This window comes from Colletotrichum chrysophilum (assembly GCF_026319265.1).
Source record: "Colletotrichum chrysophilum strain AFK26 chromosome Unknown scaffold_36, whole genome shotgun sequence".
NCBI classification, from domain to species: domain Eukaryota; kingdom Fungi; phylum Ascomycota; class Sordariomycetes; order Glomerellales; family Glomerellaceae; genus Colletotrichum; species Colletotrichum chrysophilum.
Genome location: NW_026517323.1, coordinates 165,109 through 186,440, shown reverse-complemented (window position 1 = coordinate 186,440; position 21,332 = coordinate 165,109). Strand labels below are relative to the sequence as shown.

The window sequence follows — 21,332 nt, the reverse complement described above, 5'->3', positions numbered from 1 at the left end:
TCATCCTACGGAACAGAGCCTGCGACCCCACATCTCGGTCCAGTCTCTGCAGAGGTATCACCCATTATCCATCCTTTACAAAACGTTGTCGGCCTTGAAGTCAAACAGGGCCTGCTTGACACGGTCCTTCATGACCTTCTCACCCTCGCGGACCCAGACTCTGGGGTCGTACTTCTTCTTGTTGGGCTTGTCATCACCCTCGGGGTTGCCGACCTGGGTCCTATTCGGGCGTTAGAGGCCGTCGTCTGACAGCTGATAAACAAGGGCACTTACTTCAGGTAGTCAATGTTCTTGGTAACGTAGTCACGGATACCGGACAGGTAAGCCCACTGGAGGTCGGTGTCAATGTTGACCTTGACGACACCGAAGGAGATGGCCTTCTGGAACTCCTCGACAGCAGAGCCGGAGCCACCGTGGAAGACGAAGAAGACGGGCTTCTTGTCGCCGTTGCCAAGCTTGGCAGCGACGAACTCCTGGTGCTTTCCGAGCAACTCGGGGTGGAGCTTGACGTTGCTGCGAAGAGGTCAGACCGGAGCTCATTGTCAAGGTTGCTGGTTGATTGCTGATTGCTTACCCGGGCTTGTAGACACCGTGGACGTTACCGAAACCGGCAGCGATGGAGAAGTAGGGGGAGATGGGGGACAGAGCCTGGTAGATGGCGTAGATGTCCTCGGGCTGGGTGTACAGAGAGTTGTTGTCGACATCCTCGTTGTTGACACCATCCTCCTCACCACCAGTGACTGTGTGATTGTTAGTTACGGCGTTCAGGGCATGATTGAGTCGTGCCTCTTACTTCCGATCTCCATCTCGAGCCACAGCTTCATGGGAGCAGAGCGCTTGAGGTACTTGGCGGTGGTCTCGATGTTGTAGGCGACCTCCTCTGTTGCATGTCAGTCTCGTGCTGTTCAGAAGGTATCGGGGCCGGCACGAACCCTCGGAAAGGTCAATCATGTGGGAGGAGAAGAGGGGGTGGCCGGAGCGCTTGAACTCCTCCTCATCGGCGGAGATCATGCCATCGAGCCAAGGCAGGAGCTTCTTGCTGCGAAGACTGTCAATTCCTGTGCGGACAACGCAGATGTTGGCATCGGGGGCAAACTCACGCGCAGTGGTCGGAGTGGAGGACGACGGGAACGCCGTAGACGGGGGCAATGGAGCGGATGTAGTGGGCGGCAGCAATGGCACCGGCGACGGAAGCCTCCTGCTTGTCGGCAGAGTTGGGGATGGCCTTGCCGGCGAAGTAGGCGGCACCGCCCTGGGAACTGGGACTCGTCAGAACCGAGAACAATCAAGTCGTTGGTAGGTCGAGACGACGTACGTCTGGAGGACAATGGGGGACTTGGCCTCGCGGGCAGCCTCGAGGGCAGCAACGGCGGTCGAAGAAGAGGTCTGGGAGGCGGGGTTGTTAGCCGATTGTCAACACCCCTCTTTTCCGTGTCGTTCGGTCTGATCTCCGGCAACCGACGACGGCGGCGGCGGCGGCGGCGGAACACGACGAGCAGGGCGGAAGGGAACAACAACATACGACGTTGCAAGCGGGAATGGCAAAGCCCTTCTCCTTGGCGTAGGTGAACAGCTTCAGGACGTCATCGCCGTAGATGACACCGGGCTTGATGTTGAGCTCTTCCAGCAGACCCATGATGGATGGCGGGGTATCTGTATCTGTCTGTGTGGTATTCGGGGTTGTGTAGTGAGAGGTGTGTCTGTTGCGACGGGCCAGAGACGAACGGACCAAAAGGCTGATTTGCGATGTAGGAATTGGAGGAAGAAAAGATTCAGAAAGAAAGTTTGGAATAGGTGGAAGTGGACGGGTTAACTATGTTTGGTTGCTCACACCCACGAGCGGGATTTTACTCGGGCTGAGCAGCAGAACCCGGTCCATGTCCCACGTTCAGTCCATCGCTCCAGTGACGGGTGCCCTTTGCTGGGTCGCGGTTGCATGAGGTGAGGTGCGGTGCTGGGCCTGGGCTCGACTGGGAAGGGACACTGCCTGCGAGAGGTGAGGTACATGAGGAGCTCCTCTTCCCTGTCCAGGTTGCTATTTCTTACGCCAGTCCAACGGCAGGCGGTACATTGGATGTGGAAAGGCAAAGTACTGAGGGGCATGCTGCGTAGCTGCTGCTTGCTACCGCGATTCACCTCCAGCAGCCAACGTGGGTACCTGACGGCTGGTTCAATTTCCTTCGGATTTCCCTGTGCCATGCCACTTCTCGCTACCTACTAGGCAGGTATCTCATTCATCACCGGGCTCCTCTCCTCGCCGAGAGCGCCGCCATCAGTGGGAGACTGTCTCTCTCTTTCTCTCCCTCTCGTTGCAGTGTCTCAACCTGGAAGACTTGTTGAGGAAGGGAAGGGAAGGGGGAAAAAAGTACTACTGCGCAAGTACCTTAGCATCGGACCGTCGAATCACAGAGCCCCTCTTACCACGTCAAACGCGATTAACCCCTCCCCCCACCCACCGTCCAATTGACGTCAAAATATTGCTGGCGCACCACTTATTGCAGGGATCCAATCACTCGCTGCCCTGTGCTTTTCCCGGTTGGGAGACGAGGGGCACTGCGATGGCGCTGGAATGGCGGGGCTTGTAGAGGGCCCAGCTGCTATGCCCAGCCGTGTCAGCGCCTCTCTGGCCCGTGCACCTACCGCTCCGGCCACCGAGACCGCTGTCGAGCCTGCTGACTGTCATGGCATTTGACTTTTCCCTCTCCAGACTTCTCGGCCTTACTTCTGCTTGTTGAGATATTTATTGTCCAGCCCGTGGATATCACTGACTCGATTCTCCATAACGGGGCTGCCCTGACGGCCAGGGTGGTGGTTTCACCGAGCATCTCGGTGTGTCGAAAGGTGTGTAAAAATAAAACATCTATATTCTTGGATCCGAAGCTGATGCCCGCCTTGTGAAGCATCGTGAACCTCCGGACCCGACCCGACACACACACCAACCGCAACAACAAATCTCCGTCGCATTGCAACCCCCATCCCGGCCCCAAAGATGCACCATCGGATCTGCTTCCCCCAATTTCCTTACCTCATGCAGCCGGGCCCCGGAAACCAACGACCAATCGCGCCGCTTCATGACGATGCCATCCCCGGCCATGAACTCATCCTTACCAGCTGCGCCGTCCCACCCCAGCCTTGACGCCTTAGCCATTGCCGAAGCCCGGGAAGATGCGGGATCGTGACAGCCTTCGACCCTTTGTCCGCCGAAAACCGAGCATCCAACGACCACACATCGGCCCCTCGATGCCTTGTCTTCCTCGGCCAACCGTTGACCATCCCGCGATACCCTCCTCCATTGCCGGAGAAATTCCACACCTCTCGGCTCATCTCGTGTCTCTGATATCGTGGCCTCCACTTCCAAGAGTTCGCCTTCCCACCTGACGGCTTTGGACCCGACCTACATCTCGGCTTCGAACCGCGAGCTTGCATATGCCATGTCATGCCTTTCCAATACCTTGCAAACACTCGGCCAATCGCGGCGGCTTCTGGAGCTTCTTCAATTCGTCAAGCAAGTCATGCTTCTATTTCGATTACTGCCAACTATCAATACCAGGGCTCAGCCGAACGAGACTGACAAACCGAGGCACATCGTGTCCTCATAACAACGCCGTCGTGTCAGGGGTATGCATCCGTCCTTCGCCGCCTCCCACTATATACCGTCTCCTGTCTTCTCTCCCGGGCCCCGTTCCCCCGCCATGTCCCTCTTCAGTCCAACTCCAGATTCTCTAGTGCCTCCGCCACAAAGGATTGACCCCCGTCCCGTCCCGGAGACGTGTGCCCCTCCATCTGCGCTCCACCGTCGTCCCCAGCTTCGCTTCTGCTGCTGCCCTCGCTTTCTGTTTCCGGCGGCGTCTCCAGGCCCGTAATGTCCCGAGCCCCCAGGTTCCGCTTGAGCATGCACATCTCCACCGCAATCCCGGGCCCGAACGCGCACCCCACTACGTAGTCGCGTGCCCGGCCCTCCGGAGCGATATCATCCATGTCTTTGGAACGCAGCCGGTCCATCACGCTGAATATCGTCGCCGAACTCGAGTTCCCGTGCTTCATGTATGTGTCATAGCTCGCCCGCATGTGGAATGATGAAATATTCATCGCCTTCTCTGCCTCGGTCAGAATCGTGGCACCTCCTGGGTGCATGGCCCAGTCGAAGTCGTCCGCCTTCTGGTAACGCGGCCCTAGTGGGGGAATCGAAGACATGAGCTCTGAAAAGGTTGTGGGTACGGCCGCAGAGGCGAGTTTCGGGACTCGTGGCGAGAGAACCACCTTCCACCCTTTCGTTCGTGTCAGCGTGTGTCGAACACAATGGCCAGCCGGTGTCAAACTTACCAACAGGATCAACATCGAAACCCAGGTCGCCTTCGGTATCTGGGATAATCTTATGCTCCCACCCCAGCAAGGAGTACACAGGCGTCGCAGGCTGCCCGATGCCGTTACTGAGCACCACAGCACTGGCGCAATCCGAGAACAATGCGACGCCGATCCTCGTCTCCTGCGTCTCGTTGATGCTGTCCAGCTCGCTACGTACCAGTGTCGTGCTGACTTCGAGCGCGACGCAGAGAATCCGAGCAGGCTTCCCTCGAAACTTGTGGCCCAGCGCCAGATTCGCCGCGGTTCTCAACGAGGCGAGACCTCCGCTGCAGCCCACCCCGTGCAAGAGGACCTTCTCGACCTGGTGTGTCATCCCGAGCCCCTTGATAACGTAGTGGTCGAACCCTGGGTTTGCGCTGTCGGTGCAGGTCGTCGCGACGATATGGGTGATCTCGCTGAGATCGATATCTGCTTCTTCGATGGCCTTGCGGGAGGCGCTGACGGCCAACGGGACACCATCGCTCATGAACACATTGTGAAGATCGGTGATTGACGGAGGGTTCTTCTGGTTTACGATCGGATGCTCTGGTGTGCCGATGGACGAACGGTACTCGATGCCGGTGAATCTGTTGATGGAGAGGATCTTCTTCATCCTGGTATCACCAGGTATTAGCAGGATCGCAATGATCGCGGAGGAGCCGTTACGTACGCAGGTGACTCAGGGTAATACATCTCGCTGAGGTAGTCTATCGAATTGGCCTCCAGCGAATGAGGTGGGTACTGAGTGCCGACTCCGATGATGTCGAGACCCAGGTCCCCGAAGCCGTCGTTGGCGGCGGCCATTGTGAATGGTGTAATGCGGGGGAGGGGTAGCTTCTAGTCGGCCGCTCTGCCACAAGTATAAACCGGTCAATGGCGAGGCGATGAAGAATTGGCGCTCAGAAAAGCCAAAAGAAAGCTTCTTAATGGCCTATGAAGATGAAGATAGGTAGACAGAGATGGTCGCAAGGCGCAAGAAAGGCTGGGCGCTTGGCCTGGAGTGGTGATATCACAACGACGATGCTACACAGTTTACCCGAATCAGGGCAACACGACAGGGCCCAATGGTTTTGTGTGCGCTGCTTGCTGTCGACGGCGGCAAGATGGAAACAGAGACAAACAAAAGGGCACAACTCGGCAGGCTTCCAGCGACCAAGAGGCGAAAAGTCGGTCAGTCGAGTTGAAAGTCAAGGAAAGACGGACCTCATGCACAGGAGAAACATGTTGGCGACGGCGGCATGGCATGGGGGGGTGGGTAGAGGATATGTAAGGAAACGCGCCGTCTCTTTTTTTGGTTGCCATCCTCTGGCGCATGAGTGCATCCAGTCCAGTCGAGCCAGTCGTCTCCCCTCAACAAAAAAAAAGGACGACCCAGCCGAGACGAGGCGGGTTGGGAGCAACCGCGGCAGAGGACAGCTAGTAGCTGGCCATCCGTACCTTGCTTGCCCTCCACCTCACTTGGGGACGGGAACGACACTGTCACTGACTGAGAGAAGAGGGGAGGGAAGGAGGGAGGCCTTTGTGCCGGGGGCTGGAACCATGCAAGCAGCAACGCGTGTTTCCTCGTGGCGAAAAGGAAAAATAAGGGACGGAGATGTTGTTGCACCGTTTCGTTTCGCAAGGTTCCCCCGCCGCCTACCTTGTCCTCGTCACAGGCAATCAGCTGTGTGGTTTTGAGCAAAGTAAGGTAGCCTCCAGGACCTGAACCCTGGCCAGCCAGCCCGCCCTGCCACCCCTGGGCACGAACTTCGGGGCTCTGCCTCATCCTGGAATTGAGCTGCAGCTTTTGCCTTGCGCCGCGGTTGGCAGGTGCCGTGCTGTGGGCTGTCTCTCATATTGTCGTGTCTTGTGGTTCCAACAGAGAGCTCCAAGCCTCCAACAGACTGTGACGGTGCGGAAAAGGGACCCTTGACTGAAACAGGTCTGAATCCAGTCTTCAGAGCCGGTTTACGCGAGTGGGGACCTCTCTGTTAGAGGAACCTGGAAGCCCTTATCACGCTTTACCTTTAGCTTGCACCCCTGCTAGGTACGTTGGTTGGGCAAGCAAGCTTGTGGGAAGCTCGTGTCGTCTGGGGCTGTTGCTAAAAAGTCGTGATGGTGTGTACTACGGATTATGCAGTAAGAGCATCATCTTCTACCCTTTGAGCCCAGCCACATCCAATTTGTGAAGGTTTACGCCACACTATGAAAATTCTGTTTATACTGATAAATACCTACTAAGCATCGTGGTACTGTTTATAATAACCAGGAAAGCTTCGATCCAGGTTCGCAAGAATATTATCAATAACCTCAATAGCCTGCAGATAACTCACTGTATGAGAGATTATATAGGAGGAAGAACATGGGTCTTCCTCTGCCCATCGACCATCCCTGACAAGATCAACTCATCATGCAGTAAGAGCATCAAGGAGGTTGAAATGTGTGAGTGTTTGCTTGCGTGTGACAATGCAAGATTGCGAGCGGGAGTTGCCATTGACTTTGCCTGATGGAGGACGGGTAGGTGGTTGGTTGGAGTGTGAGGTCGTTGAAGCTCTGGCTTTTTCTTGCACAGAGCATTTCGTCTCATTACGTATGACAGGCGGCAGAACCAGCTCCTCCCGCAAGCCTCATCCGATGCATTCCTCCATCTGAACCAACCTCAAAGAGCAAAACACTTCAACAAGTCATTTTGGCCTCTGTCGTTGCAATTGCCTTCTATTTCCCAAGAGGACTCACGGCCTCGGCCCGCGAGCTGTGATCGACAGGTCTCTCTCAGATGATGCCCCCCCCAAAAAGGTCGCGCGCCTCCTTGCGGGCAGCACGCGTCATGATTCATGGTTTAGCTCCTAGCTCGCGTGCCCGTTGCGGCAGGTGGCTGGGCCACTGCGGGAGCTCCCCTGCATGGCATTGAAGCTCTGACGAGAGAGTTTAACCCAGGTACCCAGGCCTGTGGGATTCGCCGACATTGCGAATCGGTCGTTATTTTCCCCAAACGTAATGGATAGCGAGAGAACGTCAGCATAAATCGCAAAGCGGTCATGGAGGCGTAATCAAACACCCTGCTGCGGTACTCTTGCGCATGACTCCAGAATACCACGCCCCAACAGCCAGTCAGACGCCCTAGAATGGAGCTGACCAGCAACCACGGGAGCCGACGAAGCGACGTCTGCTCACTTCACAGTCAATTCGCTGATGTTTGCCCAGAAAAGCCGCTCCCTTGCCGCCCAGCCATCTTCTGGAACGTGTCCAGTCGAAGTTTAAACTTCCCGAGGCTAACTCCCGCCGACACTCAGTATTTTGACATCTGCCCGCCTTCATTTGACACCGAGGAGCTTTGGACTCGGAAGTCGACGCTATCCCCGGCAATCTCTCCGCTCGGGCAGTTGAGTTGCTCCACGCCGACTTTTGTGTCTCGCCGGCGCCGACCCGGACTCTCCGGACCTTTCCCTCGGCGACCGGTCATCGATTCACGGCGTTGACTTGGTCACGTATAGCCTCTAACCTTCCGGCCGACCAAACGAATACGAGCTACTGTAATTTGCCCTTCAGCTATCAACCATGCTCTTCTCCAAGATCCCTTTTCTTCTGCACGCACTGGTTGAGACTGCGGGGGCATCGTCGTTCATCTTGAAGCCGCAAAGCCAGCTGCCCAAGCCCTCCGCCGCCGCGCAACTCGTGCTGCAGTCATTTGGTGGCCTGCTCTTGAGCACGAATCTGATTTGCGTAGTGTTCTTGTGGCGACCGGACTTCGATGACACAAGCAGGCTGGTGGCGGCTTCATTGTCGTTTTGGCATGTTTGGCCGTGCTATCGCGCCTATATGCGATTGGCAGATTCCCGGGTGGACGGCACAGGCAGCGGCCAGGTGAAGACTTTGGGAGGGCCTGCGGTGCATCTTGGAGCGCATGCCGTGTTGTTCCTGGCATTTGTCGGTGCTGCCGCCATAGGGTAAATGAGGGAGAGTGATTATCACGGTTTGCAGTTTTCGACTAGTGTTCCAATCCGATGATGCGAAGGTCATCAGTTACACCTCTCTTACCAAATACAGCGCGATGATTGGCGAGGCCTTTGCGACGCAGTTCAGCATTGGCCGAAGTTAAGTTGATGGTGCACTGGCGCCCTGAAAAACTGGCTCCACGGCCTCAGATGTCCAAGAAAGCTCGCCAACAAACGTTTGTCATGGGTTTTGCAGTCTCACGCCGTCCAATGGGATGGTCTCAAAAGAACACCGGTGTTCGTTGCAGGCAGGTGGCGCAGTCTACAGGCGCCTCCTTTCTATTGGGATATCTTCATTTTTATACAGACAAAACTTTTCCGTTCCCTAATTCCTGAACAGCCTGAGACCCTCCTCGGCATTAACATCATCGTCCATCTCCTCATCGGAAGCCTCCTCGCCAAGCCCCATCCTCTGTCCAAACAGGGTGCCGAACAGTCTATCGACAGCATCCTGCTCCCACATTCTGCGATCTTCAGGCGCCATGAAGTTCTGCAGCTTCTCGTGGATGTTGAAGCGCATCTTGCGGCCCTTGCTCGCTCTCCTGTCGACATGCTTCTTTGTCTTGGCCTCCTTCATGGCCGCCCACCTGACCGTCGGCTGCGCGGCGGCGCCGGTCGAGCCGTTGTCATTGGTGCGCTGCTCGACGAGCTGCTTGAGCATGAGCTGGTAAAAGTCGGCATCGTCGTAAATCTCGGGGTCCTCGTTGAGCTTCTTTGCGACCTGCGCCGGCGCGCAGGAACGGGGGATTCGCGTGCGCTTGATCAAGCGGTCGGTGTTGAGAAGCTGCTCCTCCAGAGAGGCGACGATGGATTGCTGAGAGATGAGGTTGCGGGTCTTGACCTCGACGGTCGTGCTGCGGGTCTTGGTGGACCATGTCTCGAGAACCTTCTTGCGGTACTTGAGCGCACGCTGCTCGGTCTCCTGGATGCCTTCCCAGATGTCCTCGCTAGAGGTTGACGCGTCGACTTCGCTGCGCTTGCGCTTTTCTCCAGCCTGGGCAAGCCCCGCGGGAAGAAGGCTTGCATGGAAGCTGTCGAGAGTGTTGAGGAGCTTGAGGGCGGCCTCTTCGGCGGCCTCGTAAGGTTCCGAGTTCTGCTCAAAGTCGTCGGTGTCGACGACGGAGAACGAGTTGCTGGCGACGATGGCCTTTTGGAGGCGGATGCGGATGTTGAGCAGACCGTCAAAGGTCTTGCGCTGCACGCGGACGGCGACACCCTTCTGCGCGTCTTGTTGCGCCGCGGCGGAGAGGGTTGCTGAGAGGGCCTTTTGGCCTTCGCTCATCAGCTTGCGCTGTTCGGCTCTGGCATCGGGCTTGTTGGACTTGCGGCGAGGCTTGGAGTCTTCGTCGGAGCCGTCAGAGTCTTCCTCCGAATCTTCGTCGCCGTCATCGTCATCGTCATCGTCATCGTCATCGCCCTCATCGTCTTCGGAGCCTTCGAGGTCGGCCAGCAGGTCATCTTCGCTGCCTTCAAACCCATCCTCGTCATCGTCATCGTCATCATCTTCCTCGTCGCCGAGATCCATGCCGCCCTCGTCGTCATCTTCCTCATCCTCCTCGTCCTCGTTATCCTCCAGCTCCCCCTCTTCCTCGTCGGAAATGAAGTCAGCGGCAGTAGGTCTCTTGCTGCGACCACCCTTCTTCTTATCTTTCGGCTGTGAGCTACCACGGAAAACGAACTCGTCGAGCTTCTCGTCGTCGCTTTCGCCAAGGGCATTGTCGCTCGCGATTTCAAAATCTTCGTCGCCGGCGGCCGCCTCGTCCGCAGACAAATCAGCGTTCTCGGGATCGTCGTATTCTTCGTCGTTAGAGTCGAATTTCTCCTGTGCATCCTCAAAAACATCGCTGCCGTCGCTTTCGTCGTTCAAGGCATCTCGGCTGACGCGTGCGCCGCGGTACTGAGGACCGAGTGAGACTCCCTCCTTTTCGCGGAGCTTGCTCTTTCTGAAACACCCGTCAGTATTGATTCTCAAGCCCGTGTCATTGTTTCTCAATGGCGTACCCGACAGTAATATAATGCTCCGTGCCGACGTTCTCATCTTCGCTCTCACTACTGCCGCTCTCGTTCTCACTCTCGTCGACGGGCTCGGCCTCGGGATCAAGATCTGCGCATTTAAATCAGTCAATGATGGATGTGAAGTCGACCGGACTGCATACCCTTGGGCAGTTGCTCTTCCCAGTCAGATACTCTTCGACGGGCGGCCATTTTGTCGTCCGTCGCAAGTCCGATTGTATGGCGATTACGGCAGAATTCAACAGGCGAAATTTCTGGGCTTCAAGAAACTTTTTGGCGGTGAGGCGCGGCAGAATTAGGAACCCCACCACACGCTGGATTACATAAGGTATCTGCGGGACATTGTCTTCGACATGCTTCATGGTATCCGTACGGCACTTTCATCTAGGAAGATAGGCTTTGCAGCCCAGGTCCAATTCTATTCCGCATAATAATACTTTCGAATAAATATCTAAATCAGAACACAACGCCATTCCTCACGCATTTCGCGAGTGACGCACACTGCGACACGCCAACTTTACTGCTTACCGTCTCTCCAAGCATACAACGGCTGCATGTTCCCGTTCCCATCACACGCGCCAAATTTCCACCAGTCGCGATGGAGCCACCAGGTAACATATCGAACAATCTTGAGAACCAATCTGCCGAGAGGGTCCGGCGGGACGTCTGCCCACAGACCTCCCTCAAATGCGCTGTCCATGGTGGTCAAAGCCCAAGGCAAGCCATCTAGAAAACCCATTTCTTGCTACTCCATGTCAGCTGTTGCACAGGAGGCGGTAATCAATAGTTGGCATACCATGACCTCTTGGGCTTCTTGTGCGAAGATCTTCTCGACTGGCGCCATTTTCTCAGTACCGAACTTTTCTAAACTTATGATGGTGGGAATCTCCTCCTCGAGATGAAGACACAAATCCTTCCCGAAGCGGTCGATTAGAGAAACAACCCTGTTACCGTCGTAGGCTACTTCCCGCGCGATGAGAGCCTTGATGTACTGGGCGAAGGACTCCAGGCCGTTGTGGAAGCTTTTGTGCTGTTCGATGTTGACGTCCATAAACCCAACGATGCCTGTGAGTCTCTCTACTGCCGGAAAAAAGAGGCGCTCTTCTCCGCTATGGTGCGCGTGAATCATGCGATACCACTGGTGCATATAATTCGCGAAGCTGAACTCGTCTTCGGGCTTGATGTGGGGAGCTTGCAGGTAGATGGCGTTGAGACCTCGGAGAATGCAATTGTGAACCAACGCCATTTCAGACGCCATCCTGTGGAACATCGTCGGCTGTTTCGCCATGTTAGTTTCTCTTCTGTGTGATGTGCTGCTGGACATGACTTGCCTTCACATCTTTTGGAAGCTGCGAGATTGGTGTCGACACCAAAGGGAATGGATGGTCGGCGTAAATGGGAGCCATTGCGCAGGTCTGACGGCGATGATACAATAATGGTCAGAAACAAGAGGCGATGCTTGATATCTTGACTTGCTGAAGCCAGGAGCTATTCATGATTCTAGTGAACAAACCACCGGATCTTATACAGCTTCAAGGCTACACAATCGTAACCTAGGTAGGCCACGCAACCCGTTGAAGCTCATGATCGAACGCATAGTCTCATGTCTTGTTTGCGCGAGGTGAGAACTAGACTCTTTCACATTACAGCTGTCCTAATCTGGACACACCTTCACTACGCAAAAGGCGGACATCAGCAGCCACACGCAGATCTGACGAATTGAATCCTGGTGTCTTCGCGGCAAAGCCGTCGGCCCAATTACAGCGGGCCATTATGGTTGAGGCTGCCGAGCTGAGTTGAAGCAAAAAGGCAAAGACCATCGTTGAGGTAGCCGATGAAGATGCCCGAGATGCCAGAAGTGTACTCAGCTTGATCGGACGCGCATAAGCACAATCTGGATATCGTCGCTGCCAAGAGATGAGATACCCGGTGTAGGAGCGGGTTGAATCAACCGCACTGCTCAGCCTGCACTACGAAAGAGCGCCTTGGGTCAGGCAGTAATCACATCACACAATTCTGCGCGCTTCCTCGTCTTGACTCAGTCACAGACCCAGAGTCCCAAGATGATGTCAATGCCGTCTTCAAGATCTGCAGTGTACACTGTGCAATCGATCTGGCGTACGACGGTTAACCGCGAAACATATAGTAGCTGGTGATTGTCACAGTGCGACACTCATCGCGACTTGACCGGGATATCGCGAACAGTGCCCAATCAGTCGCCGACGATATCAATTACAGTGGGCTGTCCCAGCCAAGTGCTGGGCCGGATGCGACGGACAGCCGGGATCCGGGCCGGTCACGTGCACCGTCGCAGCGTAAACAGTGAGGCTACCGCTAAGCCCGCTGGAGGAGGCACCTGGCTGACTGAACCTAGGCTGGACTGGGCGGGCAAGGGGGGGCGCAGGCAAAAAATCACCATTACTCGCTTGTCTCCATCTCCTGGATCGCGACTCGACTGTCGGCTCACGAAAAGCATAGCAGACCAGAGGAAACCGGCCGCGGGTGCCTCGCAATGCAATGGACCAGATCGAGTCGCAGGTTAGCGACCTGCACTATTTGACCCAAGCAGCCGTTCCTCTGCCACCCGACCGCGCTGCCTCTGCTTATTCTCCACACAATCAACAAGCCCATTCTCCTCTTTCCGCGACCCCCGGAGACAATTCCGCGAACTCAGCAGGGGGAGCCCGCGCCTCGATAGGTCCCTCTGGTGGTACTCCCTCCGTCTCGGGAGGCAATAAAAGAAAGTCTGAAGACGAAGGTGCTGCAGCCAAGCAGCAGCGAAGCAAACGGAATAGGGTGCGTTGTCTCTCCAGCTTGTTGCCGTCCTCTTGGAGTTGGTGCGCATGGCCGGCTGTTTGTCGTCTGCCATGCCTCCACCCACGTCCCCTCCAGACCGACGCGGACTCTTCCCGTCACGTCCTCTCGTACACACTCTCTCCCTCCCCGTGCCATGCCCACCCCCCTCTGTAAACTTTGTGGAACTTCGGGACGCTGATTGCGGTTGTGACAGTATATTTCGATAGCCTGGTAAGGTTTCCTCCAGTCCCTTCGTACCTCTCGAGTGCCATATCGTTGCCGGAATCATCCATCGCTGGAGCAATCCGTCGGCGCAATGCGACCGCCTAGCTCTACTTATACCTCGTCTACACGGCGATTGTCTCGATGGATCATGGCACGAACTCCAAATCACTAACACGCTTCCTCCCCTCGTAGCAATGAATGCAAGAGACGCAAAATCAAGTGCAATGGCGAAACTCCTTGCCAAAGATGCGGCAACCTCAACCTGGCGTGCCTGTACGCCCCCAACTGCTGCTCCAACAACTTCAAGGACTCGGATGAGTTCAAGAGCATGACGACTCAGATGGCCCGGCTACAGGAGCAGGTTGACAATCTCTACCAAAGCATGAATGCCCTCCGTTCCGAAACGCTGCGTCTTGCGCCCATCCAAGACAAAGTATTACCTTTCCCTTCGAGCACCGTCCAGGCGTCACCAGCCAGCTCGCTGTCTTCCGTCCACCGGCCCGAGTTGACCAAACCAAAGCAGGCACCCTTCCGTGGCCCTACCAGCATGGCCTTCAATATGGACGTTGCAAACAACACCATCCACAACATGGGCTACAAAGGCATCGGGGATTCCGAGGACCAAAATGCTCCGTTTGCCATGCCCGAGGACAGCCCTTTTCGCCTTGGACCCCAGGAGAACCCCACTGATCCCTTATGGAACTTCACCCAGGATGAGATGATTCGTTTGTGTCGTCTTCACGAGGAGGAGGTTGGCATCATGTACCCTGTCATCAATATTCCGTCTGTCATCGAGCATGTTCGCAACCTTTGGTCTTACATGGAGTCGGCAAGGAAGCAAGGCGCCATGCCGTTAATCAATGATGACAAGACTCTTCAGCTCAAGATTGTCATGTGTTGTGCTCTCGTGGTGGAGGAGCACGGTCACAGCGAAAAAGCCATCAAGCTGATCGACAGCATGGACGCCGTTGTCAACCGCAAGCTGATGGTGGACCCTGTCGACTTCACCAGCCTGCCAGCGCTCTGTCTGCTCGCTGGCTACAAGTTCTTGGCCAACGAAGAGATCGCAGCATGGCGCGTCATGGGTCAAGTTACCAGACTGTGTTTGGAGATGGGCATTCATCGCCAACAAGGTCTCATGGCTATCAAGGATGAGGAAGAGCGAAAGACTGCCCTCAGCAGTTTTTGGTCGGCCTACGTTCTCGACAGAAGGTGGGCTTTCGCAACGGGTCTGCCATTTGTTGTCCCGGACGAGGAAATCGATCCGGACTTGCCGCTGCCTGTAAGTTGTCTTGTACCCCAGAATGACGCATGAACTAATGTTCATAAGGAGCAATTCCCGTTTCTGGCTGCCATGGTCACCTATTCAAGACTCGGTGCCAAGGTTTGGCGTCAAGTGGCACATTTTGGCCCTGTTCTTGCCCGAGAACTCCACCATGAGGACATGGAGCGGTTGGACCAGGAAATTCTGTCCTGGTACGAGACTGTGCCTGAGGAGGTTAGGATGCGCAACTGGGACAAGGACAAGAAGTTGACCATGACCCCGTCTTACAACCTGCAAAGGCTTCGGGTTTGGACCTATCTTCGTTTCAACCAGGTATGTTTGCTCTGGAAGACTCGCTGCTGACGGATGATGACTGACTTAACTTCAGATCCGCACTTGGCTTTACACCCCGATCTTGCATAGCGCTACTAGCATCATGAGCCACACTGTCCAGGCCCAACGCGTTGTTGACTTGGCGAAAGATACGATTCGATTACTCAACCATCTAAACAACACCACAAATATGTACCGCAAAATCCAGGTCTTTTACCATCAATTTCTCACCTCGGCCATCTCTGTCCTCTTCCTGGCTGCCGTTCACGCTCCGGTCAAGTTTAGTGCCAGTGTCCGCGAGGAGTTTTATATGGCTCTAGAACTCGTCAAGGATCTATCTGCGAAGAGTTGGGTATCCCAGCGTCTGTGGCGCACCATTTCTTCTCTCAAAGAAGTCGCCCCAAGTATCGGCCTCCGCAATCAGGCTGACGAAGACCCACACAACTCTGCTGCGCTCGCTATGGCTGGGCTTGCGACCGGCCGCCTGTCAACAGACCCAGGACCCATCGCACCATATGGCCGCTCAATGGCATCGGCGGCACCTGCGATGCCACAACCGCAGCCAACGTCCAACATGGATGGCATTCCATCACCAAGCAACGGGACGCGTATCCAAACCGAGATGAGCAGGATCTTTGAAGGCTATATGGGACTAAACGGCTACTCTACAGGGGATGACAGCTTTGGAGGAGTATCCAGCGCGGAGTTGACCCCAACGACAACTGGCATGCCGAACCCCTATGTTGACAATGTTTTCTATCATTTCCGGGAGATGTTCTAACCGCTGTCGGCCAAGCATTCCATTTCTGTATTGATAGCGGCTGCCATTCAAGGCAGAGTTCTTGCATGCCTACTACTTGCTGTAAATGCTGTTCGTATTGTCATGCATTTCAAGAAAAGCAGACTAATGTGTACCAATTTTCATCCAAATCTACCAACGCGGTTCACAGGCCAAACCACTTGAGATCCTGATCTTCTTGTACAGGTACAGTGTGCCCAACACCCTGGGCAGAAATTCCTACAAGCTTGGTACCGTCTCCATAGACAATCTGCGTATATCCGCTCAGAGGTGTGTTCGTATTGTTCTTGGTAAAGCTCACTCCGTGTATTGTAGACCACTCTTTCAGCTGCTCCGCCAGATTGGGGTACGTCACCAGAGTATCAGCCGTGCCGTGGAACGTTTGCATACGCGGGTAGCTACCGTTGTACCCGGGATACATGGCGCGTACCTGAGCAGCCCACTCCGCGCCCGTCTTGATGATCTGCCCGTTTGCGCAACGCGGGTCGGCGCTGATGGGGCTTGATCCAGGAGAACCAGCAAGGCACCCAGCCGCAACACCGGAGTAGCAAGACGCCGCGGCAAAGAGATCCGGGTACGTGGCCGACAGGACGTTGGTCATCATGCAGCCCGACGAGCTTCCCGTCACGAAGACCTTTGTGGGGTCGGCGGAGTACTTGCTGATGGTGTAGCGGATCATGTTGGCCAGGCCGTTCGAGTCGCCGCCGCCATCGCGAGTGAGGCTCTTGGTCGATGCAACGTCCCAGCAGTTGAAGTCCTTGGTGGAGGAGGGGTAGATCACGACGAAAGTTCCCTTTGAGTCAGACAGGGGGACGTATTCGGCTTGACGAGAGTAGGCCGAGCCCGAGCCGCCGCAACCGTGGAGTGCGAGAACGATGCCAGGCGAAGAGGACAGGTTCGGTGGTACGGATATATCCATCGTTAGGCCAGTTGGATTGGAGCCGAAGTCTGTGACGCGCTGGAGGGCTGCATTGGTTGCGCCCATGAAGGAGGCGAAGAGCACGGCGGAGTACAACATTGCGAGAATTGTGTGAATTTGGCGTTTGCTTAGATGTTTGACTCTACTGGCAGTGCCTGCTTGTACTCTCCAGTACGAAGGATAGTCAGGAGTCTTTTATAGACGAGTATTCTCCTTGAAGATTTGCCAAGTTGTCACGGAGGATCAACGCCGAATTAGCCAAATCACCGGCCTCGGCTCAACTGAAGGAACGAGATTGGAAGGTCTAGATGTGCCCTGATATTCGGCCATCGTCACTTTCCAAGACGAGGATACACAGTACGCGGATTCGGACGCAAATGAAGGGGGGCACATCAAAGTTGGCGTTGCATAGCATCCCAGTGGCTGCGCGGCTATTTAGGGCGAACGTTGCGATTTGCTGGTGGGTGCCACCCGTCCCTGATTGTCGGCAACGGTGGTCGGTAGTTGAGGCTGGCGGCTGATTCTTGGCTTTGCGAAGGATAGATTACTTATGACAGACGATTGGTGGTATATGTCTAGGTTTGAAAAGGAAGGAGATATTGGTGTCGACTGTTTTGGGGAAATCTGGTTTACGGGGGAAGGTGGGAGGCCGTGACCCCGCAATGCGCCGTCAGGGGCTGCCGAGGCTTGGGGTATTCAATTCAGCGTTGCATCCCGGGACGTGTTTGTGAGGGATTGACAGCAGAAGAAAGGAACGAGGTCAGAGCTCCGAGGGACCGAGAGCCTCGGGAGTCTTGCCGGAACAGTTGGGCCCGCTCTTGATCGGTTGCCGGCGCCGGGTGGGGCTGATTCGTCGGTCGTGCGGTCGGTAGTTTGATGTGCCCCTTCTTGGATGACTGATTCAGAGGAGGAACCGTATTTTTAGCCAATTGACTTGCACCTCAAATGGACATTGCATTCAGACTTCGCCCGACGCCCGGCCGCTCTCCTCAAATGAGAACGGTCAAGAAAGGTGGGACGAATAGGCAGAAGCGAGGGGAGTTGGTGCAGTGCCGAGATGTGCATGCCAGGGCGCGTAAGATTTGACTCATGGAAGATTCTAGTCATATTTGAGTTGAAATCAACCTGCATCAAAATACAGAGGACTACTGGCAGCCAAAGAGTCAGGAAGTTGTTCGGATGGCTGCTGCACGACGCCCTTGAGTCCTCGACATCTTAGTATCTGGATGCGCCATTGGTAGATCGACAGAACCCGCTGTCTCCCAGAAACGAAGACAGCAATAATATCCAATCAGGTCATTTCCAACAATCATCATCATGGTAGAGACTGTATCCAACCCATCGATAGATGTGTATCGACGAATGGAAGCGGAACGGACGGACCTCGACGACTGCTGCAATAACGAAGCTCCGTCCTGCCAACTTCAGGACCTGCCACATGATGTTCATTGCCTCATATCCTCCCACCTTCAATACCGAGACGTCCTGAGAATGTCCGTCACCAACAAGTTCTTCCACCAAAACCTCAACCCCAGAACCCTGTTGCCCCGGTCGGTCCAGAACAGGTTCATCGGAGAAGTTGACCTGGGTCTCTATGTTGGCAAGACCAAAAAATGGGCATGCTTTGGCTGTCAGCAATTTCTCCCGAAAGAGGCCTTTGGAGACCGAATGCGCAAGAGCAAGCAAGACAAGAGGGGAGCCAAGATGAGCCGCTTGGGCCTGCGGCGATGTTGGACATGCGCCATCGAAGGAAGGCTATATGAGCACCTTCAACCAGTCAGAAAAGATGGAGAGTTCTTCTGTCTCTGCCACAAATGTGGTCGTATGCAAACTGAATCGATGCGATGCCGTCTCCAACATGAAGTCTACCCGCTTATGACAACCGGCAAACCAGACGTAACGAAGTCCACGGAGGAGATCGACCAGTCAGCAAGAGTTCCTGGTGGAGTCATAGAGTCCACGGTCTGTACCGATGCCTCCAACTCTTCCTGTCCGCCGATCCAAAGACTTCCCGCCGGCGTGCTCGAGTTGGTTGTCCAAAACATCGACATGATCGACGCGATACACCTTCTTCAGACCAATCGTCATATGAATGACACCATAAAGACGAAGTGGGTACCTCTTCACAAGCGCTTTCAATTCGTTAGGCGGCGGGAACCCGGAGTCGACTGGTTTCGCATAGACGCTGATTTCGATCCTTCCTCCATCCCGAGGTTTGCGTGCTATGCCTGCTTTACTGTCAAGCCGCGTCACAAGTTCCCCGACAAGCAGCATATGCTCTGGAAGACCAACCCTTCTACATTCTGGAAGATGCGGTGTGACGCCTGCGTGGACTTTCTCTACAATACGGAACAAGGGAAGGAAGCTTTGCGAGAATTCAACCTCCACGAGGTTTGCGACAGGTGCTCTTGCTCGAAAGAGAGGGGCAAGCCATGCTACAATTGTATCGAGAAGTTGTGTATCGATGATCACAGCTAAGTTTATCTCGCAGACGTTTTCTTAGATTAACACGCTGCCCACGGTATTGAGAAGCCAGGCTGTACGTTCCCAGCTCTCGGCTGTGAAACGAGCGACAACCACTTTAACAAGGAATTCTGCTCGTGCGCGTCTGGAGAACGTGTTTCTCCTACACCATCACGACTTGTCCTGCAGCTGCCTGAAGATAAGTGGTTGGAGTTGAACACATCCGTGTCTGCTACTTGTATATAGGAAGAAATCCATTCATTGCGAGTACGAGGCAGTGATTCATATTTTGTCTGTTCATTGTTGTCCGTCCCTAACCCTCCACGATCCCGTTACAATTTGGACAGTATATGTCACCGCATGGTTATCGCAGCTGCTACAACGTGGAAAGATAAAAGACCGTCCTATTTTCCAAGTTTGCCGATCGTCTTGCAGAAAAGCTTAGAGGTAGAAAGTCGATGGGGGACAAGGTCGGCGAGGTGAACATAAGCGGATCCCACTGTAAACCTGTCTGCTGGGGACCACGCCAGAGAAGATTGAACTGCGCGCAGTCTCAGTTTGCGTCCATAGCCGGCTCACCGGCACCGTTCATGAGACTGGAACATGGAAGACAGTATTCTTCGGACGTAAGGTGACCATACCGGAGACCCATGAAGCGAAAAAGTTGCGTCAAGGCAGCTTGCCGACTCGGATAAGCGTAGACCAGGTACTTGAACCCTTCGCATGCCCAGATACCAAACTCTTCGGCTAGCTGGGCCATTAGCTCACATTGGGCGCCGTTGAGGCTTCTCAAAACCACCAGGGCAACAAGAAATCTCTTCCGAAGTGCAGACGGAACAGATTGCTTCCCTAACGCAAGTAGTCGCCGATCTACAAGTTTAATGAAGGAGTTGCACCCCGTGATAGTGGCATTGAAATTGTCCACCTTCTTTGAGTCCTCCAAGTAGGCCAGTAACCATCCTTTGCCGTGGCGTGGAACTTCCCCGGCGATACACGACCTCAATTGTGATAATGCCAGCTGAATGCCTTCGTCGCGTTCGTCGCGTTCGTCGCGTGTTCCGTATTTTCCTGTGTATTTGAATGATCTACCGACGGTATCTTGGCATGCATCTTGTGCCTGAATAAGACCCATGTTCTTGTGGCCAATCTTTCGTGCGATTTCATCATATCGCTGTTTCTGGGGTAATCCGCACAGCACTGCGTAGCCTCGTGGGCACACTTGAGCGAAATGGATGGTCGACAAAGGATCTAGTCCTTTCATAATGATCAACCAAAGCTCGTACGGGAGATCCTCGAGACGCGCCATATGGCTTGGAAAAGTGGAAAGAGCGACTTTGATAGAACAAGGGTGGAGTATACCGAGGGACACACCTCGAGTGTAAAATGCAGGACATGGAAAACGTTCATAAGGTGCTCAAAGGCGAATCCATGTAGGAACTTTATATCAGGTTGACGATGCTATCTCCGAAGCCGAAAGTGGGCAAGTCACCTGGATAGATCGTTTGCCCGTGTTGTATAAGAACCTTGACAAAAGTCAGCACCGTTGAGGCTTCAAAAGAAAAGTTTTGATTGAAACGAAGCATTGGTTCGATAGATAGCGAGTTGGCGTCCTAGTCATGAGCTGACGAAGTAACAGACGATGCAAAGGATCTTAGGGGTCGTTAGTCTGAAGACGTTGCCATTACGCAAAACGCTTACGAGAACACCGCATACCCACCGAAGAGCTATTGATAGCTCTACTAGTGTTACTCTGTCACTAACTAATCCATCTTCCAAAGGTGTCAAACCAGATGGTGTGGCCTTGATAATGATTCCTAGTTCTTCGGCGCCTTCGGTTATTGATAAACTCATGTCTTTGTCCCAGTCCTTGATCGTAACCTCAAGTCTGGGCCTTGGCATACATGCTGTCTGCCGTTCAGCTCCTGACTTTGTTTACCATAGAGAAGCTTCTGTTGTTGTGAATATCAAGTTCAGAACGCGCGCTTTCGCCCGGGCTGTTCCACCTTTGTTTGAGGGATGCGTGCGTAAGTCCCACAGGACACCCAGGCCGTTAGCACCCTCTGTCGGATGCTTTCTTCTCGTATTCAAGCGTCCAAGTTCTTTAAATGCGCGATGAGACTTATTTACAGTCAATATTTGGAAGCTCACGCAAGTGTATGATCCTGGTCATGTTCGGCATATGAACGCTGTCACGCTGGCGGA

General features: G+C 54.5%; 6 protein-coding genes across 6 annotated transcripts; 1 reads left to right on the top strand and 5 right to left on the bottom strand.

Moving 5' to 3' along the window:
- Positions 1 to 75: 75 nt before the first annotated feature.
- Positions 76 to 1,636, bottom strand: COL26b_005381 (uncharacterized protein; the record flags this gene model as incomplete). Its single annotated transcript, XM_053178229.1, has 8 exons — positions 76 to 220; positions 274 to 513; positions 575 to 740; positions 794 to 880; positions 933 to 1,039; positions 1,101 to 1,259; positions 1,316 to 1,386; positions 1,523 to 1,636. The coding sequence occupies 8 exons, from the start codon at positions 1,634 to 1,636 to the stop codon at positions 76 to 78; spliced, it is 1,089 nt and encodes a 362-aa protein (XP_053037820.1).
- A 2,066-nt stretch (positions 1,637 to 3,702) lies between these two features.
- COL26b_005380 (uncharacterized protein) lies at positions 3,703 to 5,148 on the bottom strand (the record flags this gene model as incomplete). The annotated part of the gene is made up of 3 exons (XM_053178228.1): positions 3,703 to 4,268; positions 4,324 to 4,958; positions 5,015 to 5,148. 3 exons carry the CDS (start codon positions 5,146 to 5,148, stop codon positions 3,703 to 3,705), a joined length of 1,335 nt encoding a protein of 444 aa, XP_053037819.1.
- A 3,495-nt stretch (positions 5,149 to 8,643) lies between these two features.
- COL26b_005379 (uncharacterized protein) lies at positions 8,644 to 10,523 on the bottom strand (the record flags this gene model as incomplete). Its single annotated transcript, XM_053178227.1, has 3 exons — positions 8,644 to 10,261; positions 10,320 to 10,422; positions 10,475 to 10,523. The coding sequence occupies 3 exons, from the start codon at positions 10,521 to 10,523 to the stop codon at positions 8,644 to 8,646; spliced, it is 1,770 nt and encodes a 589-aa protein (XP_053037818.1).
- A 534-nt stretch (positions 10,524 to 11,057) lies between these two features.
- On the bottom strand, positions 11,058 to 11,619 carry COL26b_005378 (uncharacterized protein; the record flags this gene model as incomplete). Its single annotated transcript, XM_053178226.1, has 2 exons — positions 11,058 to 11,090; positions 11,128 to 11,619. 2 exons carry the CDS (start codon positions 11,617 to 11,619, stop codon positions 11,058 to 11,060), a joined length of 525 nt encoding a protein of 174 aa, XP_053037817.1.
- A 2,115-nt stretch (positions 11,620 to 13,734) lies between these two features.
- On the top strand, positions 13,735 to 15,730 carry COL26b_005377 (uncharacterized protein; the record flags this gene model as incomplete). The annotated part of the gene is made up of 3 exons (XM_053178225.1): positions 13,735 to 14,634; positions 14,683 to 14,949; positions 15,005 to 15,730. 3 exons carry the CDS (start codon positions 13,735 to 13,737, stop codon positions 15,728 to 15,730), a joined length of 1,893 nt encoding a protein of 630 aa, XP_053037816.1.
- Positions 15,731 to 15,893: 163 nt separating this feature from the next.
- Positions 15,894 to 16,766, bottom strand: COL26b_005376 (uncharacterized protein; the record flags this gene model as incomplete). Its single annotated transcript, XM_053178224.1, has 1 exon — positions 15,894 to 16,766. The coding sequence occupies one exon, from the start codon at positions 16,764 to 16,766 to the stop codon at positions 15,894 to 15,896; it is 873 nt and encodes a 290-aa protein (XP_053037815.1).
- Between the last annotated feature and the right edge of the window lie 4,566 nt (positions 16,767 to 21,332).